General features: G+C 38.9%; 1 protein-coding gene across 5 annotated transcripts in view; it reads right to left on the minus strand.

Moving 5' to 3' along the window:
• The window catches only part of MAST2 (microtubule associated serine/threonine kinase 2), a 138,804-nt gene that overhangs the window by 30,637 nt on the left and 84,185 nt on the right, over nt 1-23,982 (minus strand). For 4 of the 5 annotated variants that reach the window (XM_053392560.1, XM_053392562.1, XM_053392564.1 and 1 more), the window contains 6 exons: nt 19,451-19,542; nt 12,336-12,411; nt 8,747-8,767; nt 5,547-5,625; nt 4,053-4,207; nt 863-938 (listed from right to left, as the gene is read on the minus strand). In XM_053392560.1, coding sequence (XP_053248535.1) covers nt 863-938; nt 4,053-4,207; nt 5,547-5,625; nt 8,747-8,767; nt 12,336-12,411; nt 19,451-19,542 — 499 coding nt within the window. The remainder of the gene's footprint in view (nt 1-862; nt 939-4,052; nt 4,208-5,546; nt 5,626-8,746; nt 8,768-12,335; nt 12,412-19,450; nt 19,543-23,982) is intronic. The other variant, XM_053392561.1, reaches the window with a different exon arrangement.

Genomic DNA, 23,982 nt, shown 5'->3' on the forward strand with positions numbered 1-23,982 from the left:
CGTTGCTCGGCCCCAGCTCCTGCCAACCTAGCAGTTTGAAAGCCCACAGTGCAAGTAGATAAATAGGTACCACTCCGGTAGGAAGGTAAACGGTGTTTCCATGCACTGCTCTGGTTGCGCCAGAAGCAGCTTAGTCATGCTGGCCACATGACACAGAAAAACTGTCTGCGGAAGCGGACAAACACTGGCTCCCTCAGCCTGTAAAGCAAGATGAGCGCCGCAACCCTAGAGTCGTTCGCGACTGGACTTAATCGTCAGGGGTCCCTTTACCTTTACCTTACACATTAACCTAGATACGTATGTTTTTCCATACACACAAAATAGTCTACAAAGCAACTGGCAGAACGTGTTTTGTAAGGAGTAAAATAACTTAACTACATTTAAAACAGCAAAACAATGCTCCAGCCTACAAAAAATTATGCAACAATGCACTTAACAGTCTCTACTGTGCCGTATGTGTTGTTTCTTTTCAGTTCAACCATGGCACCAAAGATATGGCCCTTTCAGATGCAGACCATGATAGGAGCTTATATTTACCATTAAAACAAACGTTTTGCATCACAAGTCATTAAAACTTTAAATGTTTCCCCACATATATGAGAGCAAGATGACAGTGTTTTGCTAGATTTTTTACATAACATCTACAGTTTCAGTATAAGTGCAATATAAGTTTGATTTCATTCAATATTGATTGCAAAAATGATGGGGGTCTGTTTTTTAACTTTCATTTTAAATAAACAGGGCCATTTTCCTTAAGAATTGGAAGACTGCAGAATGGCAAAATGTCTTTGTATCAGAAACCTGCTCTTCTTAGTGCCTCAATAAATGGACTGAAAAATAAATTTATGAAAATGGTTCTTACCTTTGGAAATCTTTCTTTGTATACATGGTTCATCATTACTATTTCACTATCAAAGGACACTGGAGAACGGCCAGGACTAGGGAGAAAGTTAAGAATGTTAAAAAATGTGGTTGAAATGGTAGGTAGTGTGATTGTGCCATATGTGCAAACTACAGTCATCACTACACTGATGTAATTACACATGAATGTGTGCAACATCAGTGGTTAAGGTATATCCTTTACCAAAGTTTCTCTCTTGCTACCTTGGGCAAATATAAACAACAGCAATGCTGCTATTGCTGAAGAAAGAATATGCCCACCCCTTTGTTAAGTACAGTATAGGTTGGAATATTATTAGGATTTTCTTTTGCAATCTCAGTCATCTGTGTGAGACCAACTATGCACAAACAAATAGTGTGTACTTGTGTGCATATTTACACTGAAAATTCACCAACAGTAAAGACTCAATTATTTAACCAGCTGGGGAAAGGAACATTGGTTTCTGAGCTATTAGAAAACACAGTTGTTAAAATATGTACTATGAAGTTAATTTGAGTTACTTTGAGTTCATTGTATAAAAGGAAGATTAAAGTTTCTAAACTGAAAGTGAATCTACATGCTAGCAACATACTGGGTTAGACCACTGGTCAACTCGGCTCAGTACTGGCAGCACTGACTGGCTCTTCTCCCATGCCAGACTAAAGAAACCAGACATTGGTTTGCCATGCTGTCCAAACTGTCCCAGGCTTGCGGTTTGCTTTCATTGACTATGGGCTGTAAGATATGAACAAACCTTCATTATCATTCATGGTTTGTTCAGATGGGGAAGAACAAACCATGAGCTCAGGTCCTGATTTTCAGGACAGATTTCACGTAACCTGTTTCCTCCTTAAATGAGGGTGGGGGAAGATTACTATTGAGGCATTTTACCCAATGTGATTTGAATTTTCCAGTAGTTTTGCATTGTCTCCAAAAAAGAGTGGAGACAGGAGTCTGCTGTGAGGCCAAATGTGTTCAGAAACCACTGAGCATGATGGATAGATAAGATAAGAGAGTTATTTATTTAATATACCACCTTTTTCTTCCAAAGAGCTCAAGGTGGTGTAAATAGTTCTCTTCCTCCCCGTTTCATCCTCACAACAACCCTGTGAAGTAGGGGAGGCTAAGAGATGTTGACTGGCACAAGGTCACCCAGTGAGCTTCATGGCTGAGTGGGGATTGGAACTCTAGTCTCCCAGGTCATAGTCCAACACTCTAACCAGTACGCCACACTTGTTCTCAGATTAGAGATTAAAATATGTCATACTAGCATGTAAACCAGGTGTTACAGCAAGAAAATTCTGTTGATCATCTTGAATATAATGTTAAGGAACCATACCATTGCTTGAAAGAATATATTTTAAATTCTAACAGGGTACACAAAGAGCATGATTTCCTTTCCTTTCATCATCATAGAACAGAAGCCAGAATGTAATGCTATGACTCCTTCTATCATTAAGTAGCCTTTAAGGGAAAATGAGGTAATGCAGATAGAAATTACACTTCATTCCTTGATTAACTATAGCAAATTAGAGCCACGTTTTCCCTTTTTGGTTTTATATTTATAATATGTTGCCTTTTCCAGTCCTGCATAAATGTAAATAATAATTTAGTAAACTATAATGTTGACAAACGCTTCATGTATAAAGCATAAAGACAAAGTATTAGCATAATTTATAAGAATTTAGCTAATGGTTATATCTATCATGGGGAAGGCAATTTTAAAAATAAAAAGTACACAAACTAAACTTCCATCAGCTCTTCCGTTTATTCTCTGAGTTCAAGGTTGTGGGTTCAAGCCCCATGTTGGGCAAAAAGGCTCCTGCACTGCAGAGGGTTGGACCAGATGAACTTTGTGGTCCCTTCCAACTCCACAACCCTATGATTCTTATAACTACCCTGGATTAGAAGCATAATTTATACAATAATTATCACTATCAGCTGTCTTCAGAAAAAAGTTATAGGAACAAAAATAGCTTACATTTTAAAAAATACCAAAAGATTAAATTTACAAAGATTAATGTTTGAAATGTTTTAGTACTGGTTTATCAATCAAATATAGTACTCTACCTACAGATTGGACAATAGTCGTAGGAACAGTGGAAGTGTTAAAGATGTAAATAAATAGATGGACAACAGAGTCTCTTCTCCAAAACTTAGAACAGCTAAACATATAGTAGCTATCCAGGCCAGCAATAAAACTAGCATTAGAAATAAAACTTGTCAAATTAAATGACTACTTGATGAGTGTGATGAAGCATATTGCATGATTGGCTTTAGCCTGGGAAACTACAAAGAAGTGTCTCATCTGTAAGAAGTGTCTGATCCCAGGGAATGAGTGGTTCAGTGGCTTGGGGGACAGAAATTATGATGCCGGGGAGGAGCTGAGTAGGTTGTCGGAGAAGCGTCCCACCTCTGTGGCACTGGATAGCCTTAGCCTAACACCACCTACTATGGAACCACTTCTCCCTCTTAGTGATGAGCCTTCCCCTTCTGGAGTGGCAACTGAGAGTAAGTCTGATGCTGAGGGGGTCTGGACTCCACCTCCATTTCCATGGACACAGACACCAGTGTAGATGCAAGCCAACTCATTCAAAGGAATGTCTGTTCTTGGGACTCCAGCTGTTTGATGCACTAATTGCTGTGGCTGTCCTGTTCTTCATTAGGAAGGTGCAGAGGGCGTGTTACTTGTTGGATCAACATATTGGTTTGTGTTTATTACCTTATGTACTGATCTCATTTGAGCATTAAAGCCTTTAGCATAACCACAGCTGCCAGTTAGAGCTTTTCCATCTGGCAGTGAGGGCCAAGACCATCATCATTGCAAGCAGGTTAACACAGGACATGCAGCACTACTCATCAGATTAGAAGAGTGGGAAAACAAGACATTTACTTTATCCAGTACTGGGACATAAAGGAACTTTCAAGTAAAGGGTACTGCATCCTAAAAATCATTAGTTTGTACCAGCAAAAAGATGCAAAACGGCAACTGAGAGGTTTCATGATTCTAATGTGGCTATGCTGGGAAGCCATGTTGTGCTTGGTTTACACAAGGAGTTCCTTTAGCTGTTTTGTTGCTGCTGCAGTGGAGTGGTTATTCTTGCAAGTGTGAAGCAGAAAACTAGGCAGGTGAACCAGATTGCTGATGCCAGAAGTAGAGTGTGAGGCTCACCTGAGGCTGCGAGATCGGGGGCGCATTGCTGGAGAATGCCGCCCTTCCTCATCAGTGATGCTCTCTGTGCTGAAGTGCTTTGTCAAGAAATGGAGTTCATCTGGTGTTGGCTGATAAGGCAGTTGGTGCAGCTTCTCCTGAGATGAACATGATGACTAAGAACAAAGTATATACAAGGGAACACTTAATGTGAGGCACAAGACTTAACATAGATGAATACACTTCATGAGTTCTTTCGTTTCAAGAGGTAGAAGAAAATGCTTATGAATCTTCAAGCTGTCATTGGTGAATTCCTTTAGTGAATGACTATTCCTGCAAGAATTAACCATTTTTCTTCACGTGCTTCATCAAACCACTTGCTGGCAACCCCTGCACTGAACAACTGAATGTAACAAGATTTATGTTTGTTCACCACCCTGAAATCATAATGGGATGAAGGGAGACATAAAAGTATAAATATTAAATTAACTGAAGTTTTCTATAAAAAGACGAGGCTATCCATAAAAAGTGGGGGATTACTAATTTGCAGTGCTCTTCTTTTGTGTGAGAATGCAATTTTTTATGAATAATATTTTCAAAACGTGCTCTTGGGTGGTTATTACTGTCTCACTCAAGAGAAATTACATAAAAACAAGGTTTAGTGATAGAGGGTGGAAATGTGGGGTAGAGGGTGTGGCTGCATCTATCCTGTAACTGTCACGGGATTCATAGCTTTTAAGCAAAGGTGCAAGATGGCAGCACTGGCAATTAAAACATCTGCTAACAACTTTCAGCCTGAGGTACTAAGTGCCTCAGAAAACCCTGCATTATTGGAGGACTTAAAGACTTCAGAACAACCCTTTCAACTAATGGTATCTCTTTACCAAACTCTTAAGGGACAAGTCTAAACCAAATCTGGAGGGACTCAGGACAGAGTACAGTGGCAAATTTAAGCCTCCACTTCACATTTGTCAATGGAACAAATATTAACTCCTGTCAGACTGATTTCCATATACATGTGATTCTGTTGGACACAACAAATTATTATTATTATTATTATTATTATTATTATTATTATTATTATTATTATCATCAATGGCAGCTCACTGGACTCCACAGTATCTTTTTCGGAAAAACTTAACTAGCACTGGCAAGTGCTGGCACTGTAATGCCTTGCATGCAACACTCTGTCACATGGTTAGGTTCAGTCCTAAAGTCATGGTCTTTCAGAGGTCATCAGCTGCATAAATATGGTTTAGGACACCTCCTTGAGATTTGCAGATGTTTAATCTTCCACTGAACTATGTACCAGTCCTTTGAAACCTGATAGAGGGAAATTTATTTGAAATACTTTTGAAGTCCCACTACAGAAGAGTTACAAAAACAGTGATTGTCAAATTGACAAGTTATAATGCATGTAGTAAAATAACAGGTAGAAATCACCATTAACTATTGGAAACAAGAAGAATTAGAAGTACTTTACTAATTAACTAACCATTGTGAAAATTTACTTACTGAAACTGTTGAACTGGGAGTGTTTGTTCCATATCCAGATGAGGGGAGGGAGGCCAGGGACCAACGACGCCCATCTGTCCTAGAAAGAGATGCAAGCAACATTACTAAAACTTTGCACTGGTGTTTATAAGCAACAAATCTCTTCTGTTTTAATAACCCATATGCCATAGGTGATTAACAATGTGTTTGTTTATCCGACACAACCTCTTCATTTCTCCGTGAAATTGTTTCAAGCTGGCATGAAGCTGTGACAGAAATGATTATGTAGTGGAGAATCCAGCTCACAAATGACCAGTTGTTGACCTATGGTATAAATGTCACTACCCACACCCAAACAAACCCATGAAAAATTGTTTAGAGCTCCTCTAATTACCTGAACCCATTTTTTACATACTCAGTGTCGTGTTATCATGGCATCCATGATAACATTCTGGATGCCATAAAAACGGTTTCAGATTCTCAAAATTCACAACATTTCATTGACTTACAAAATCTGTGGTGAAAAAATATGGCCAGTTCATCTACTGTTCTGACTCATATTAATATTTCTGTAGACTCAGTATTTATTGAAAATAAAATCCCCATTTCCCATAGGCAGATGTTCTATAAGCAAACTGCTTTATAATCTGATTTAAATAAAGGTATGTTTTCACAATCTGTATATAACTAAGGTGATTTTTTTTAAAAAGACAAATGGCTTTCTAAGGCAACATTACATAGTTATTCCACAGGATATTCAGGACATTCATCATACTTTTCAGATAATCCACAAATTTAACAGATGTAATATGGAGGGTTTTTCTTTTTCTATTTTGCAATTTGATACTATAAACACCTACTTTGTGCCCTTGAATATCTGACCTGGGCAATCTAACTCCACTCAGGTCTTCATGCCATACTGATCCTTGCCCATTGACATTGTAGACAATAGTGTCTGTGGTACTTGCATGAGCTGAACATTATGCAGGACCCCACAATCTGCAATGTGAGCACAGGGCTCTTCCCACTGGTACTGGGAAACAGTAGTTTTGTTAGTACAAATCCTGCTCTTCTATTTAGCACTACAATATATACTTTGTGCCCTTGAATATCTGACCTGGGCAATCTAACTCCACTCAGGTCTTCATGCCATACTGATCCATTTTTAAACCCAGCCAGATGGGTGGGGTATTATATATATATATATATACTGGCTGGGTTTAAAAATGAATAAACATGGTAAGTCAAAACAGATATCTACCTACAAATGCATTCAGTTCTTGAGGAAAAGAGTAATGTCACAAAATATGAACACAAAATAGAGTTAAATTTAAATGAGTGTAACACAGTTTTGTGATATTTAATGTGAAAGCTGTGACTGCTATCTTAGCTAGAAATAACAGGTCACTTTTTTTTTCCTATAACACGCTGAGAGGGTTTAGACCAACAGTGCCCTGAACAGATCTTTTGCAAAGTTTTTGAATTACCTTTATTCTGCTTGATGTTTCAAAATAAAATAAAATCAGGTCTAATTTGAGAAAGGTGCAAGTATCTCATTTTACCTACCAGATTCAGGAAAACAACTGACATTTCTACCCCCAATATCTCTCTTACAATTAAAGAATTAAACAGCACAAGCATTTAATAAACAATGTCTTCATGCTTCATGCACAGGATCACAATGTTTTAAGCTGGAGTTACTGAATCCATGCTATAATTACAACCCCATTAAGGCAATTGTTTAAACAGAATGACATTCAAATGTCACTGGTATCTACATGTATATATGTCTATATATCTATCTCTATGTATCTAGATAGATAGATATGTCTAGGAGGACACTGTAAGATGCTGTTTAAAACAATAGCAGCATTTTATTTTGGAGGAAGGCTTCTTCATATGCCAAATACACTGCACACTGATATACCAGAACAACCAATCAGGGCTTTAAAAATTATTTAGAAAAAGTTGAGACAGCAACTGCATGCCCATTCTCTCTGAATGGTGAACTGAAAAATAATTCAACTTTTATGAAACAGTTGGTTACTCTTAGAATATATATTTTTCAAAGAAATCCTGAGGCCCTTTCTAAATCAAGTAGAAATACAGAGAGCTACCATTAGCTATAGGTCTAGCAACCTCAGGACGGATTCTCCTGTGGCTGTCATATTGAAGGTGCTTATAGTTGCTTCTGTTTTACAACTGCTTCATACAGTAGGCTGTTCCCATATGGGCCAGCTTACCACATAGACTGGTCTCCACGCTACCCCCCCACCTCTGAAAAAAGCATTCCTGGAAGTAATGTGAAGACACCTATGCAGTACAGCTAATATATTAAACAAAAGGAAATGTATGATTTAGCTCCTTGAGAGGGAGCAGCTGCCACTCAGAAGTTTCAAGAAGCCTTCATACGGCAAATGGATCATTAAAAGTGCCTATTAACAGCTATTAAAGATTTATAACCTTTTTTCTGTCCCCAAAGTCCTCTCTAGCTTAGCATTGCTACGAGGCACAATGTTCCAGTTTAGGCACAACAAGAAAACACCCCTGTGTCTTGCATAGGCGCTACACAAATGCAATACACATTATATTCTGGACTGATATTTAGATTATATCCTACTGAAATTTTCAGAGAACAAAAAGGGCTAGAAATAACTTTGCCATGCAGAAAGATGGATTTTGAAGTTCAAGTGAAACTGAGGGATTGTCAGATTAGTTATTTCATCATGTTCAGTTTTTTGAGAACAGAACAACATGTTGGATGTAAATAATTGGGCATGTTTTCTGCAGCTCCAGTCCAGAATGCTGATCTGGAAAATAAGAACATTATTGGACGCAGCTTAAAAAGCTGCACACCACTAAAACAAATTGCTAAAGACATGGGATTCTTTAAATCCTGGTCACTACCTATCTTTTAAAAATAAGTTTAAAGCTATTTTATAGTATCTTGCAGCAGAACTAGACCAACTTCACTAAGACTGCAGTTCTATACAGAGTTACCTGGAAGTAAATTCTGCTCAACAGAACTTACTTCTGAGTAGATATATCTAGGATGATGCTTTGAGATAATGTTTAAAAAACACTTGCTGCTCATTTTAATTGACAAAGTTAGCACCAGAATGCCTACATGGGGTTATAGCAGCATATAAGCACACTAGGACAGTAGCATGCAGAAGCATTCCATTTACATTCCACATAATATATATCTGATGTACCATTACCTGTCTGCCCTGTGTCCATGGCTATATAAAAAAATAGTACCAGTAATAAAAACAGGGGGGAAATTGTAAACATAATCTGTTTCTGAAAAAGTAATAAATTGTTGTTTTCATGCTTGTAAATCATCCTGGGAATTTTTATAGATGGAGTGGCATATTTGTTTATATTTGTAGATAAAAATGAAACTGCATATGAGAATGTGGCAAAATTCTGTAGTTTGAAAAAGATAATCCTTTCATTTACATTGCCATAATTCTAATATCACTGAAGCACTCTATTTTGAGAATGGTTCATCTTTGTTTATCAGGTTTTTAAAGCACACAGATTTTTTATAGTAACAAAATAAACATTCACAAAATAAAACAGCTTGAGAATTATTACAAAACACAGCAAGCCAGAGTGGCAGTATCAAACAAAATATCTAAGCGCATTACCCTATATGAAAGGAATTCTAACCAACATATTTGCTTAGTGGAGCAGCACACTGGTTGTCAAAGTGTTCTTTTTCTTTGGTGATCACTCATAGCCTGGCTAAGATTGTCTTCCATGAACACGGTCTTAACAGTGAGTCCGTAAGTGACTGTGGAGGCCAATTCTGGATCCACACGTCCTTCAAAAGTGGGGACATAGGTTTCCGGGTGGGAGCTGATCACAGTGAGGGTTTCCCAAACGTGCCTTCCTCTTAGCATGTTTCTCCCTTTTGTCCTGAGTTCAAGCATCTTCAAAGTCCACAACGCCTTTGGTAAAGGCTGTTCTCCAATTGGAGCACTCGCAGGTCAGTGCTTCCCAGTTGTTGGTGCTTATATTACCTTTTTGTAGATTTGCCTTCAGAGAGTCTTTAAACCTCTTTTGTTGACCACCAGCATTACGCTTTCCATTTTTAACTACGGAATAGAGTAGTTGCTTCAAAGACAATAATCAGGCCTCTGAACAACATGACCAGTCCAATGAAGTTGATGCTGAAGAATCATTGCTTCAACAATGGTGATATTTGCTTCTTCCAGTACACTGGTATTAATTCGCCTGTCTTCCCAAGTGAAATGTAAAAATTTTCAGAGACACCATTAATGGAATCTTTCAAGGAATTGGAGATGGTGTTTATAAGGGGTCCATGTTACACAAGCATACAGTAAGATTGGTAGTAGAATAGCTTTGTAAACACGCATTTTGGTTCTTCTGCAAATGTCATGGTCCTCAAATACTCTGTGCTTCAATTGGGAGAAAGCTGCACTCGCAGAGCTCAGGCGATGCTGGATTTTGGCATCAATGTCGGCCCTTGTGGAAAGATAACTGCCCAGGTAGGAGAAGTGATCAACACTTTCCAACATTACACCACTGAGTTGGATTTGTGGCATTGCAGAGAGGTTGTTTTGTGCTTGTTGGTGCAGCACTTTAGTTTTTTGGATGTTGAGTGATAGGCCAAGCTTTTTGTAAGCTTCTGCGAAAATATTTCGGATACTGAAGCTCTATGACAGAAGTTATGGTAAGCTTACTCTTTCCTTTCAGCCTACTCAGATTAAAGAGCTTTCCATCTGTTTGATACATGACTTCTACCCCGGTGGGGAGTTTCCCTTTGACAATGTGTAGGATCATGGCAATGAAAATAATTAATAGAGTTGGGGCGATAACACAACCCTGTTTAACACCTGACCCCACTGTGAATGGTTCACTTTGAGAGCCATTGTTATCTGTAATAGTTGTTGTCATATTATCATGGAGGAGCTGAAGGATGTTCACTCATTTATCAGGGCAGCCAATTTTCAGGAGGACAGTCCACAGGGCATTATGATTTACAGCTTCAAAGGCCTTAGTCAGGTCAATAAATGCCATATACAGGGGTTGGTTTTGCTCTCTGCATTTTTCTTGAAGCTGTTGAGCAGTGAAGATCATGTCCCCTGACCCAAGCAATAATTAAAATATTCAGGAGGGAAGAAAAATGCCACCTAAAGAGGATAAAAGCACAGTCTCCAGTCTGGCAAAGTTTCCCCTGCCTCCCAATTTCACTGAAGTGGCTTTGCCTCACACTCTTTTGGATCATGGAAGTTGGGGGAAGGGTCTCATGTGCCATGATCCAGTGTAGGTTGCCTCATGTAGCATAGCTATTTTGTGAATGACATAGGACTGGCCTTTATGGTAGCTGGCCCTCCTCCCACTATCTGTCTCCTGTGAGCACAGCAAGAGAGAAGGTGAATAACTAGTCCCAGATCCTGTGAGATAATGCACTACTGTATTAGCAACAGCTGAAACAGTAAGACCACTTGAGACTGAGGAAGACCCAGGCTTTAGGAACAGTTGTAAAGACACTGCAACATGGCTTAAGTGCCCGGAACTGTGTGTGTTTGCTGTAGGCTGGAGAGAGTTGGGAAAGCAATTGATGAAGCAAGGCACAGGCTCACCATTTGCATAATGTATTGCAGTATGAGCAAAGGGTAGCAATGGGTGTTATTCAGTTATCCTTGAAAAAATACACTGATGCACTGAGTAATGGGTGGGAGTTGGCATTATTTGCTTCCCCCTTTTTCCTTGTACCCAGGGTTTTCTTTGGGGGGGGGGAGAGCTGCTTCAAACATCCAAGCATATTATGTATAGCCTGGTGTTATTTTGGGCAGCCAGATATTTAAAAAGTCATTTCCGAAATAGATGATCAAAAGATAAACACTTTCTTTCTAAATAGCCAGCTCACTCGGTCTTCCCTCTAATGAGAAGGAAGGGCCTTGGTATCAGGAAACTCGTAGACAGAATAGAAAGATAAAGGCAAGCAAAAAAAACCAGGTGTTCGAGTGCAATGAACCATTGGGACAGGATGGCAAATACCCCACAGCCCAAAAGTTAATACCAAACAACTAGGAAAAAATCTTGCTGACCAAATCTATGCCCTGAAAAAACAAACAGGCAAGCAATCAGTGCCATCCAATAATGCAAAAGCTATTATGGAAGTACCTGAGCTACATACAGAAGCTGCATCTTACCCACAAAAATGGGCTGTCAGACGTAGGTTTTGATTCTCTGACTGTTTTGCCAATCAGTGTTTGTCTATAACTTACAAGGGCTGACTGGGCAGGGTTCCACGCTGGTAACCTTTAAAGCACTTTATTTCAAACAAGCATTCTCCATATGGTCTGTGAACAGAATTGGCAAAGGCCATTTTCATCTGTCCCAATCTGGAAACAGCATGAGTGGAAATGTGATCATAACTTTCACTTCCCCTTCTCTCCCACTCTAACACTGAAGAACACAAGGCATACCAACTCCACAACTCTTTGCATCTCCTGCCACATATGTTCAAATATAGCCACAGGAATCCACTTTCTCAAATATAAGCACAATAATAAACATTTGCCTAGGCCACGCAGTCTTCATGTGTGTACTTTTTTCTTTCATTTTTTCCCCTTTAGCTTGCTTTTTTGCAATGTCTCACATTCTGAATGAGAAGCCAACAAAAATATTTTTTAAAAAAAATATTCTTGAGAATTGAGTTAAGTGAGTCAGTCAAGAACACAACACCAAATTACTTTAAGCAACAAGCAAAAAAGAATTGCCTCATGAGGCTTTTACATGCAAATCAGAACTAAAATGTGCATGCATACATACCTACGGGCAGGAACGAAGGAAAAGTGAGAGGGTGCATTTGGGGAGAAATTTCTGGGACTGTCCAACGGACTTCCACCTGTTCAGAAAATTACAAAATGTTGACATTTGCTGTGCATTCAAAACTATTTCTGTTATTGTAATTTGATGAGTGCCTCAATGCTGTACAAGTCACCAAGATTACTATGTTCAGATGACGGTAACCAATTTTTACTATCTATTTTTACTCTACATCAGTTTAAAGGCGCTGATCTTTCATTGTTTCTATAGGAGTAAATGTAAAGTTATCTGAATATGGGAACTGATGAATTAGCATTAAAATAACCAGGATACCTGATTACAGTAACATATGATTACCTACTTTTGCAGTGATCTAATACATTCAAGATGTGGCAGCATTCAGTAGAAGATTGACATTTTAAGCAATAGATTTAGCCTGACCCGACAAATGAGATTAGTAAAATGTTTATAAACTGGTGGTGTTAACAAATGCAGCACAGCACATAACCTGCTAGATAGCACACTGACTTCTCAATAACAGTTTGATAGGGGGTTCTGTGGCACATCCCCCCCCCCATTCTGGAATTTTAATTAGATCCCAAGTGAGATATTTCCCAGCTCAAGATGAAAAACAATTAGCAGCCCTATTCTACTTGTCAAAGTGAAAACACTGCAAACAGAAGGGAGAAGGGGAATGTAGGAACTGTAGTTCAGTTCATCCTATGTAGTGTTATTTCTTGTAATATTCTATGGGTTGGACCCATACTTGCTCATTCCATTTATGGAAGGAACCATGATCCTGTAGAGGCTTCCCCACTGGAGGAAGGGATTAATTTTTGCAGATTCTCTATGCAGTCCCCACAATCACCTCCCCAACTCGCCAGAGCAGCTTTCCAGGGACACAGGGAGCTACAGGAGGAGGAAGGAGGAATTGGCAAAAATAACCTCCCCACCATTCTTTCTCAAGCATGAACAGAACTGTGCTCATTACAAGTTTGAATCCAACCGTATGTTTTAAAAAGGGGGGGGGATAGGGGGCAGGCAGGACCATGAGTGGCAGCAGTCAGAGGATTAGGCAATGAAGATGGAGGGACGTTACACAGGTGAAGAAATGAGTGAAAATACACTATCTGCACTTCCCTACATCAATGTACCTCTACAGTTGCGGCAAGCAATATGCCAGCATAAGCTTGCAGTCTATGAAACATGAGGAAAACAGTTCAAATAGTAGGGCTTACATAACATTAAGAATATACTGATAGAAATACACACAAATTTGCTGACATAAAATAAACTAATCTCCATTGTAGGAGTTTTTGTCATGTGACATACATGAGTCTTTGTGTTAACTAAAAATCTAAATAGCAGCATATGTTGTGAGTGTGCATTTTATTTGTATAAATGATTTTTGCAAATGGTTGGATTTTGACAGTGTTGCTCCCACTGTCTGTCAGCCTTAAGATCTGCAGGAGAGGCCCTGCTTGGAGTTCCATCAACAGCTTGGTCTTCTCTGTTATACACTTCCCTGGTGTATTCCACTGGATACAGTTGCCCCCCATTTTAATTAGTTTTTCAACATTAAGATGTAACTTTTCCTTCATACCCAGAGAGGTGACTAATTTATAGAATCCATTCCTATTTCATGACTACTTTCTTATTACGTATAGATTTCTAGGTTTCTATGGTTTATGTAATATATTGTTTTTAACTGAAATGTTGTGAACCAGCCTGGAACATTCATGCTGAACAGTAGGCTATAAAAAAAATAAAAAAAATAAAGCAGGGTATCTCTCTCCACGATGGATGTTTAAATTGCGATTAGGTGAAAGCCTCTGATTGAATATGACAATTTTAATGCTTTATAGTGAGCAATTGTATACTGGGCCCCAAAACTCAAATCTCTTCAAATTCTATGGCAACATGTGACAAATGCATTTTTAAAAACAACAACAACAAAAACGAAAACCTTGGCAGCAGTGCCAATCATCCTAAGAGCTTTAAGCAACTCTCCATGAAGCATTTGATTAGGACCATCAATCTCTAAAATCCTATTAGCCTCAATCCAGATATCACGTTCTCTAGAAAATTCATGTTGTGAATTTCAAATTAACAGACAGAACATTTAATCAAGCTGGATACATTATGGAAAAGTTAAAAAATAATTATTTGAACATGTAAAATTAAAGTCAAGCTAATCCACTACTATCCATTAGGACAACAGCAGAATTTGGTAATCTCTGTGTGTGCACGCACGTAATGCAATAGTGCCAGATATTTATAAGCAATTATTATTATCAAGGCAAATGCCAGAGAAACTGCTCACAAGATCCCCATAAAGATCTGAACAGGTCCTCAATGTCTATACTGCAAAAAAAAGTTGGTGTTGGCAAGCCTGTTCTCATTGATGGTGTCATCTGTTTGTGATTCTGCATGTATAAGAAGAAGGAATCCAAGAATACCCTCCTGTCACTAAGGAGTGAATATGCAATAAATATTTAAATTACATTTCACTACGGTAGACCATAATGAGACAGTAAGAAATGCATAACTCTTAGCAGAAATACTCCCCCCCCCCCGGCCCCCGTTTACGTTAGTACCATCTTGCCCCTGGGGCAGATGTCTATGGAGAAGAAAAGGGCACCACTGCTGCAACACCATTTTACTGTGCAGTTACCAAAAGTAGAGCGCTCTGTTTGGTCATTAAAGCTGACAGGCAACAAGGTGGTGGTCTTGCTGCTCAAATGCTTACACAGATTTAATGAACAGGTGGCAAGGGATCTAGAATCAAAGGGTTCTCAAATATCTCTTAACACCTCGCAAGTTGCTGCTTCTTATTTCTTCCATATATTGGTGCTACCCCCTATTTTTCTTAAACACACACACACAAATATCAAGCAGCTCCAGTAATTGTTTGCATCACTACTTTGAAAGATGATGTACAATGAAAACATCCATATAACAGTGTATCTATTTGAAAACTGAACTATTACTCATTTCACCTATAAACCTTTGAGGTTATTTCCAGTGAAATTATTTTTGAAAAATGTCCATTGAAACCTCTTGGGAATGTGTAAATTCTTTTTACATTAGAAAAGTAAATTTTAGGACACACCCTATTTTTACGATTGTATGCTGTTCTGATTTGTTGTTAATGTTGTGTTTTAAATTGTTGTAACCTGTCCTGGGACCTCAGTGTGAAGAGTGGGTTATAAATTTATTGTTGCAACTAGGACATCTTTTCATGCATTGTGGGAGTGTGGAATAATAAAACATAATTTGGTCTTGGGTATCTGACACAATTTAATCATTAACTTAAAATACCTTGCCTATCCAATCCAGTGGGGGGAGTCATTCAATCAAGTGAATGTCCTCTAGTTAACTCTGACAAACTTGTAGTGACAAAGATAATTTAATCACTTCTGTGATCTAGTTTGACTCTGTACTAGGTATTCTGTAATCTGTGTTTCTAACTGGACTCTGTTATGAAATCAACAAAATTATTAGATCATAATAATTTTGTTTACAATTCTCAGCTACAGGATTCTGTCTTTAGAAGAGAGTGCTTCTTAGAATTCTGAAATGCTTGTTCTAAGGTCAACAGGAAACTGTTTAAACTCTCCTCTGAGAACTTAAGGAAGTTCTTGGATACCAGTAAGATAAGCAGCTCTTAAATCAGAGGACCAGATGGCTCATTCTAGTTGAACTGCTACTATTCCTTCGGTTTTGCTGTCCAAAGAGGATATGGGGGATACACTTTTAACAGAATGAACTGTAGCGTTTCACTAAAAACATGAAAGCCAACAATTCCCACTTTTTCAGTATTCTATTCATACTTCTTGGCATTTCTTGGCAGGATAATTATAGCATCTGGAGTTCCCCAGGAGGACTGGATCAATGCCAACGTTTAGGGCTGTCTGGGTCAGTATCTCCAGAAAGAGAGATATCAGCTCTCTTAGCTTTTATGAAGCAGAGAATACTGAAGTTTAATCGGAGATACCCTGAAATATTAGCAGCATTTAAATGTACTTCCAAAGCATCATTTGGTACTATCAAGAAAGAGCCGCAAAGCAGACACACCCCCAAAGTGATTTTTTAAACACTGTTAGAAACCCACGATATATAAGCTAGGTGACAAATAGCTCCTTAAACCAGGGTTACAGTCACCAAAACAGAATGCCTAGTTGCCATTTTTGGGCCAGACAGCTCAAAAGTCTTATGTGTTGCTGGTGTATGACAATGCTTTTGTCTGGTGCCTAAAGATATGTAACAAAGGCACCAGGTGAACCTCCCTGGAGAGAGCATTCCACAAACTGGGAGACACTGAAGAAAAGGTCCACTCTCACGTTACCACCCTCTGGAGCTCTCATTTAAGAAGCAAAAGAAGAAGGGCCTCAGATGATGATGATTGCAGGGTCCGAGTGAGTTCATATGGGGAGAGGCGGTCCTTGATGTACTATGGTCCAGAACCATTTAAGGCAGGCATGGCCAAACTTGGCCCTCCAGATGTTTTGGGACTACAACTCCCATCATCCCTGATCACTGGTTCTGTTAGCTAGGTATGATGGGAGCTGTAGTCCCAAAACATCTGGAGGGCCAAGTTTGGCCATGCCTGATTTAAGGCTTCATGAGTCAAACCAGCACTTTGATTTGGGCCTGTAAACTAACTGGCAGCCAGTGCAATTTGGCCAGGAATGGAGTTTTATGTTCAAACTTTCTTGCATGGGTAACCAGTCTGGCCGCTGAATATTACACCAGCTGACATTTCCAAACCATCTTCATTGCAGTAATCTAACCTTAATATTACCAGAGCATAGATGACAGACATTAGGTTTGTTGGGGGATTGATCATTCGTTTTGCAGAAAACTTAATAGTTTCTGTTAATTGGAAGTAGAGAATGTTCCGGAAACTGACCCGAGAAGCCTAACTACTTACACTGGTGCAAGACAAGGATCAGGAGTTAATTGGTTTCCTTTGCACAGCCAGGAACCTGTAGCCTTAAAAGGCTGGTCTTTAGTTTCTCTTTCTAGCTAGAGAGCCAGAGAGACAGCTAGAGAAAGATTCAGTGAGAGTGTGTGTGTTAGTTTCTCTCACTGCCTGCAACTGATGAAACTACTACTACAACTGCTGCTGGTATGGATTAATGATGTATTCTGCTGTATGCTGTATGAGATGTCTGGCTGCTGGGATCAGTAGCCTAAGCAGACTATTCTGTATATATTGCAACAGTTACGCTTAATGCCGGCAATAAAGAGCGAATTGCCTGGACTGCTCCTGTGTCTTGAGCGTTATCTATCAGGGCAACTCCCACATGCAAGAGCCACGTGTAAACTAACTCTGCTGGAAGTGTGCTAGGCATTTGATTTATGCCAAGAGGTGAAGGCCACAAAACCTGACAAGGCTATCCTGGTCCAAATAGGGGCACAGCTGAGCCACCAGCCCAAGATGATGGATGGCACTCCACACCACTGAGGTCAACTAAGCCCCATATGATAGCTATGGATCCCGAAGTACCCCCAAGTTACCCACTCCTTCAAGAGCAGGCAGCCTCCTCTTCATCTGGTCTAGTGAATCACCCACTAAAAGTGCCTCAGTCTTATCTGGATTGAGTTTCAGTTTATTGGCTCTCATTCAGTCCATTACTGTGGCAAGAAAATGGTCCAGCACATCCACTGCCACAGCTGTATATGTAAAGGAGAAGTAGAGTTGTGCCTCATCAGCATATTGCTGACAATGTACTCCAAAGCTCTGGATGGCCCCACTCAGTGGTTTCATGTAGATGTTAACAGCCTGGGGGATAAAATTGAACCTTGAGGAACCCTACACTGAAGGCTCCATGGGATCGAAGCATCACCCTCTGGAAACAGTCATCCAAATAGGACCGGAATCACCACAAAGCAGTGCCACCCATCCCTAACTCAGACAGCTGCTCCAGAAGGATACCATGGTTGATAGTATCGAAAACCGCTGTAAGGTCAAAGAGAATTAACAAGGGCAGATTTCTCCTGAGGTCATCATGCAGACTGACAAAAGCAGATTCCGTGCCATAACCAGGCCTAAACCCAAATTGAAATGGATCTAGAAAATCAGTTTCCTTTGAGAGTACTAGCATCTAGTCTGCAATCCACCAGCTCAGGAACCTCACCCAAAGGGGAGATTGAGAACTGACTGGTTCCAGTAACAACCTCAAATCACTTTCTATGGACCTTGGGATTTTGAAAACAAAAACAGCTGTTGCAGCATGTATTGTATCAACTAAAGCAATAAAACGGTGCCTTTAGAAACGGGGTCAATGCAAAGGTCGATGGCATGTTCAATATGCTTTTAGAGCAAACTCATTTAAATTGACCATTTTCTATTATTAAAGAACAACAGGTGAGAGTTCATTGGACTGATCTGATCTAGGGATAATATGTTTTAGAGGGATTTTGTAGGAAATAGTTCTGGGAAATATTTTCAACAAAATATAAATATTTTTTAAATGAATGATTGCAGGGTGGGGGATAAAATAACAAGGAAAGATGTGGTGTGGTGGTTACTGAAATGTGCCCGGAAATGCTATTCAGGGGAGTTGCTGGTTACTCTTCCAATGTGGTTTCCTGCATCTTGATCTTCGTTTCCCAACTGTAACTGAGCTCACAACATGTTTCCCTATCATAGTGAAGTGCTCGTATGGATCCCTGCCCAAGACAAAGGGCTCTAATAAAACACTTTTTAGATGAATCAAAAGAAAAATAAATGAGAGAATTGGGAGAATTGCTCTGGAGAATGAATAACATGAAGCAGAGGTAAGAGAGAAGTTAACAAAGCATAAATACAACATTAAAAAGTCTATACAAAAAGTAAACTTCAGACTGTTTTTAAAATGCTTTGAAACTAAGAACGGCAGTCCTTCAAACAGAGGTGATTAATTGCATTATGACATGATGCCCAAGCTACAAACCAAAAACAGATGCTATTCCTACTGTCAAAATTAGGGACACAAATTATTCATGAGCTCTGTTTCACTTCAGTCACAAATACCAAATTCACTTCAAAAACTGATGCCCAGCATCGTGAGAACAATGGCTGCTCTGTCAAAAAAGATTTACAGAAAAAGGGGGGGGGAAATTGTCATTACCTGCATGGCCATGGAGTGGAGAATGTGGTCGAGGAAGTGTTGGAGATGTGCTGGAGGTTACGATCAAGCTCTTTCTATTACTGGTCCTACAACTGAAATGAAAGGCAAAGAGAAGCAAATACTGAAATAATGGAAATAATTTTGTTAGGGCATTTTTAGGGCATTTACAATGACTCTAGAGGAATAATATTCAATATTACACTAGATTTAAAGAAATCGATGTAATACCTTTCTTGATTTTGATTTACTTTATAGAAATCTTAGATACTAAAAGTAGAAAATAGTACCAATAACTGTCCGTGAATCGCATTATCAAAAGAAGAAAAGAACTTTGATAATTAAGGAGAAAACTAATATAAGAAGCATGTAAGGTACATATATTAGCCAAGGTATTTGGTAAAGTTTTACCAAATGAGATTACAAGAAGTATTCCTAGTTTATGAAAGGAAGGAAGTCATGAATGGCTATACGAAAATTGGCTGTAATTAAAATGCTGCTTCTTGTTTCAAGTAGTACCAGTAAAGGTCAAGGATTCCTACCTAAGAAAAGCATAGCAATTAAAATTTTCGAACACAGGTTAAACACCTCATCACCAAGGCTTCTGTGAGGAGTGGATACATTTGAGGAGCTGGTTTGAGTTAAATGACAATGACACTAGGTGAGCTTTTCTGCCCACGTCGGTCTTTAGAAGTCCCTCAGATTGTTATATTGCTCAGCAATATAATAGGTTTTATATTTTTATACCTGCAAGAACCCTTTTGGCCAAGCCCCACCCTTACCTGCCCCACATTAAACATCATACATGACATCAGGTACAAGGCAGGTAGTGCAGCTTAGCCACAATGGCCTCACAAGCCGAATGTGACGGGGGGGGGCTGCAGGCTGCTGTTAAACACCCCTGATTTTAAAGAAGAGCAAGTAAAAAACTATATGATCAGATGGGAATAAAAATCTAGGAAGATCTATAACGTTTGATATTTTCAAGTTTACATTGGAGGGTTTTTATTGGTAAGTCAAGGCACACCATTCTAAAATGTTTATTTAGAAACCGAAAAAAGGAAATAATTTCTAATTTTGTATATCAGTTACATTTTAAAAACTTTTCATCAAAAAATATATATATCGCCAGTTATATTGAAAGCACAGATAATAATACTCTGTTAAAAGAATTTAAACCATTGTGAGCATCTCTGATAAGAGTGGGTAGAGAAACAAGAGAAAATTAATGTACAAGGAAAAAAATCAAATGCTGTATCCTTTTGTATCCTTTTGTTTGAAGACTCAATACTTCGACAGAAGGCACACTGGGATAACACATGCAAACAAAATGAGCTTTTAAACACCCCAATAATCATTTGTTGTTCTTTTGTGTCTCTGAATATTTTTATTTAAAGACAAGTTTACTGTTATTCAAGAGAAGCTAAAGCACATTAAGGAAAATTGATCGAGCTACCAACCATAACCTAAAGCACCATTAAGCTGCTGTTCTACCTCTTTGGTATACTTCAAATGTTCAGTAAAGTATCAAATTGCTCTTTTGAGTAAGAGTCCATTCAAAATGTGTCTGCTACACCACATACAGTATGCAAATGTTGATCTTCAGTCTTGTGCTGTTAAGTCTCAGTTTATAAAATATATTCACAAAGTGTCTTCAAGTTAATACTCTGCTTCAGATTCTCCAGAAACACATTTAAGAGATTAGTTGGGGGCAAAGTAATCACAAAGAAATGGGAGGCAGAGGCCGATTTCAGACTCAAGCAATGAAGCTGACAGTTGTGCCCTGAATATAGGATGGTCCAAGTAATAAACGTATTAGCAAACTAGTAGTTTTGCTGGAGGACTCCTGGAGAAAGGGCCTTTTCCTCCTCCTCCTCCTCCTCCAACCAGTGGGGCCATGTTAGGTGCTAGCTGGCAAGAGTGGGGAAGCCTTCCCTGTCTCTCCACTGGCTCCCCCACTCCTCCATGTGTGACTGGCAGAAAGAGCTACTAGATAATGTCCTCTGTTCATTATTCCCATTGAGAGGAGAGGAAAAGCTGAGATAGAAAGAACGTCAAGACAACTCATTTTACATGCTTTCCTCCTTCCTGTCTTTTTACTTGTGCACAGACATCCCCAAGTTGGGAAATGCAAGAGTCAGACAGCATCTGTCAAGGAGCTACATTCTGTTTCAGGATTATTGACTGCCAGCTCAACTATTACAACATTTGAAAACTATTTGAGGTTCATCCTAATTATAACTTCCACTAATGTCACCTGTTTTATTATAAACTGCATTATACATAATGCATATTTGGCAAAATTTACATGTTATGAAGGATTTTAAAAGCTTCCAATAATTTCAAAAAGCAAAACAGTAATTTAAGAGACCTGCAACAATACTGAATGTTACTATGGGGACAGAAAGCATAGGGAATTATTTGTGTTACATAGGGTTAACCATGCACTCCTGTAAGTAAAAATAACATTTGTTACATGTGTTTAAGAGTTCCCAAAGCGTTCTTGAAACTCAACACTATGGAACACTGGCCTGAGATATTGTTGACATGATACTGCACCGCAGCTCTCTAACAGTGTTGGATCAACAAGGTATGAGAGCATTTACAGGAATAGGCGGAAGGAAAAGCAGGCATGCATATGCTGTAACATGGATAATACTGCCTCCAATAAGGTTGTTTTCAGGCCAATAACTTGTTTACCGATCACATAAAAGCTGTATCAAAATAGCTCCCACCATTTTGATCCCTACCTGCTTCACTCCAATTTATTTCTTGTTTTCAACAATGCTTGATATTTTCAGCATTAAAAACACAATGACTTCACAGTGGGCTAATGTTTATGGAAGCAGCCATTTAAAAACAGCTACTTTTAAGGGTTATTTAAAATAAAATGTTAGAAAGTAATCTGCATCTATAGTCCTCATTCTTATGAAGCACTACACCATGGTTTAGCTCCTGTATGTGCACATACTGGAACGAGCCTGGGCAAAATCTTGGGCCTATGGGCTCCTCTTTCACTTTTTCCTTCCACACAGCTGAGAGAAGAAGCTTGTCAACATTACATTCAGTTTTCCCTAATCCCGGCTTGTATGCGAAGCAACAACATGATTCATCACAAATTCTGGTTGGTTGTGCAAGACAGCTTCATAAACCATGATTTGCACTTGTTTTGAAACTGACTGGAGCTTGTAATAAACCATGACCCCTAGTTCCCACACAAGGCCAAGCTCAGAAGACATGTAGACACCCACATAGACACACAACCAGGCCTCAATGGATGGAACTGGCAGAAAGAATAGAGATGTGACGTACTATTCTGCTCCTACAACATCGTAAGTAAATGAATTCTTGCTCCTTGCTCCTTCCTTTGTGTTTAAATTTCTCAGGCAGGATCCTACCAGTTGCAAACACAATAAATTCTCCCTACTATTGTTGCAGCAAACGTGAAAATCACATCTGTTGAACACTGAGAACCACAAAACAATTTCTTTATAGCTTTGGCATTGGACAACTAGCACATGCTTCAATAATCCAGTCCATGTCTTTAAAACAACGTCTTCACCTGGGTCCATGAAACTTTATTAATTGTTTAAACAGTCAGCATCCACCTATTCATAATGTCTTGTACACATACTGAAGAAAAAGTCTCCACATTTTCCTGCCTATGTCAGAGGAGGAGATGGAGAGGACCTTCACTGCGAGACCATGCATGGTGTTATTGTCCCATAATACATTTCAAGATTGAAGGCTCATCACACAACTGCAGGAAACTCCAGTTATAACTAAGTTTGTTCCATCCCTTCAGGAAGCCAGCTTGTAGTGACAAAAACATTGCAAATCTCAGGGAAGATCTTTCTTAACACTATTAAGAGAAAGTGTTCTTTATCAGAAATAGATATTTTGAAGATGAAAACAAATATTAATTTTTTTCTTTACAATGCAGCAAAGCATATAAGTCTAAAACTGACATGTTAATGAAAGCACCAGCTGCACAGCAACATTAACTAGATATGGGAGTTATAGCTCTAATTATAGTAATTTAGAGATGGAAGCAATTTTGTAAGCAATTGCACTACTGACAACAGGAATAATTAAGTCCTTCAAAATAGATAAGAACAAGAAAGCATCCAGGATAAGACTGCCTTCATACTCAGTAACAGTTTAAAAAGGTATCTTTGTTAGAATAAATGAACTAAGTGTTATCTGTTTTACATTAGAAATTTTTGCATTACACTGCGCCACAAACAAGATTGGCCAATGTACTTCTTAGTAATCTCTCTTGTACACTGTGAGTGAAGTAACAAATTAGTATCAAAGTAACTAAAGTATGCATTCTATAATGGGATGGAATTTGTGACAAAGGGAAGCCTTTCTAAGCCTGAGCTTAATGAGTTTCAGCAGCCACTGCAAAGAATTGTTGTTCTTTCAGACTTTCACAGAGACTGTGCAATTTTGCTGTAGAAAGGTATCTTCACTGTATAATTACTGTGATTTTGGCTTTAGCACACCACTCCAAGCTCTGTAAATCCTGAACA

Source organism: Podarcis raffonei, chromosome 6 (genome assembly GCF_027172205.1).
Source record: "Podarcis raffonei isolate rPodRaf1 chromosome 6, rPodRaf1.pri, whole genome shotgun sequence".
Lineage (NCBI taxonomy): Eukaryota > Metazoa > Chordata > Lepidosauria > Squamata > Lacertidae > Podarcis > Podarcis raffonei.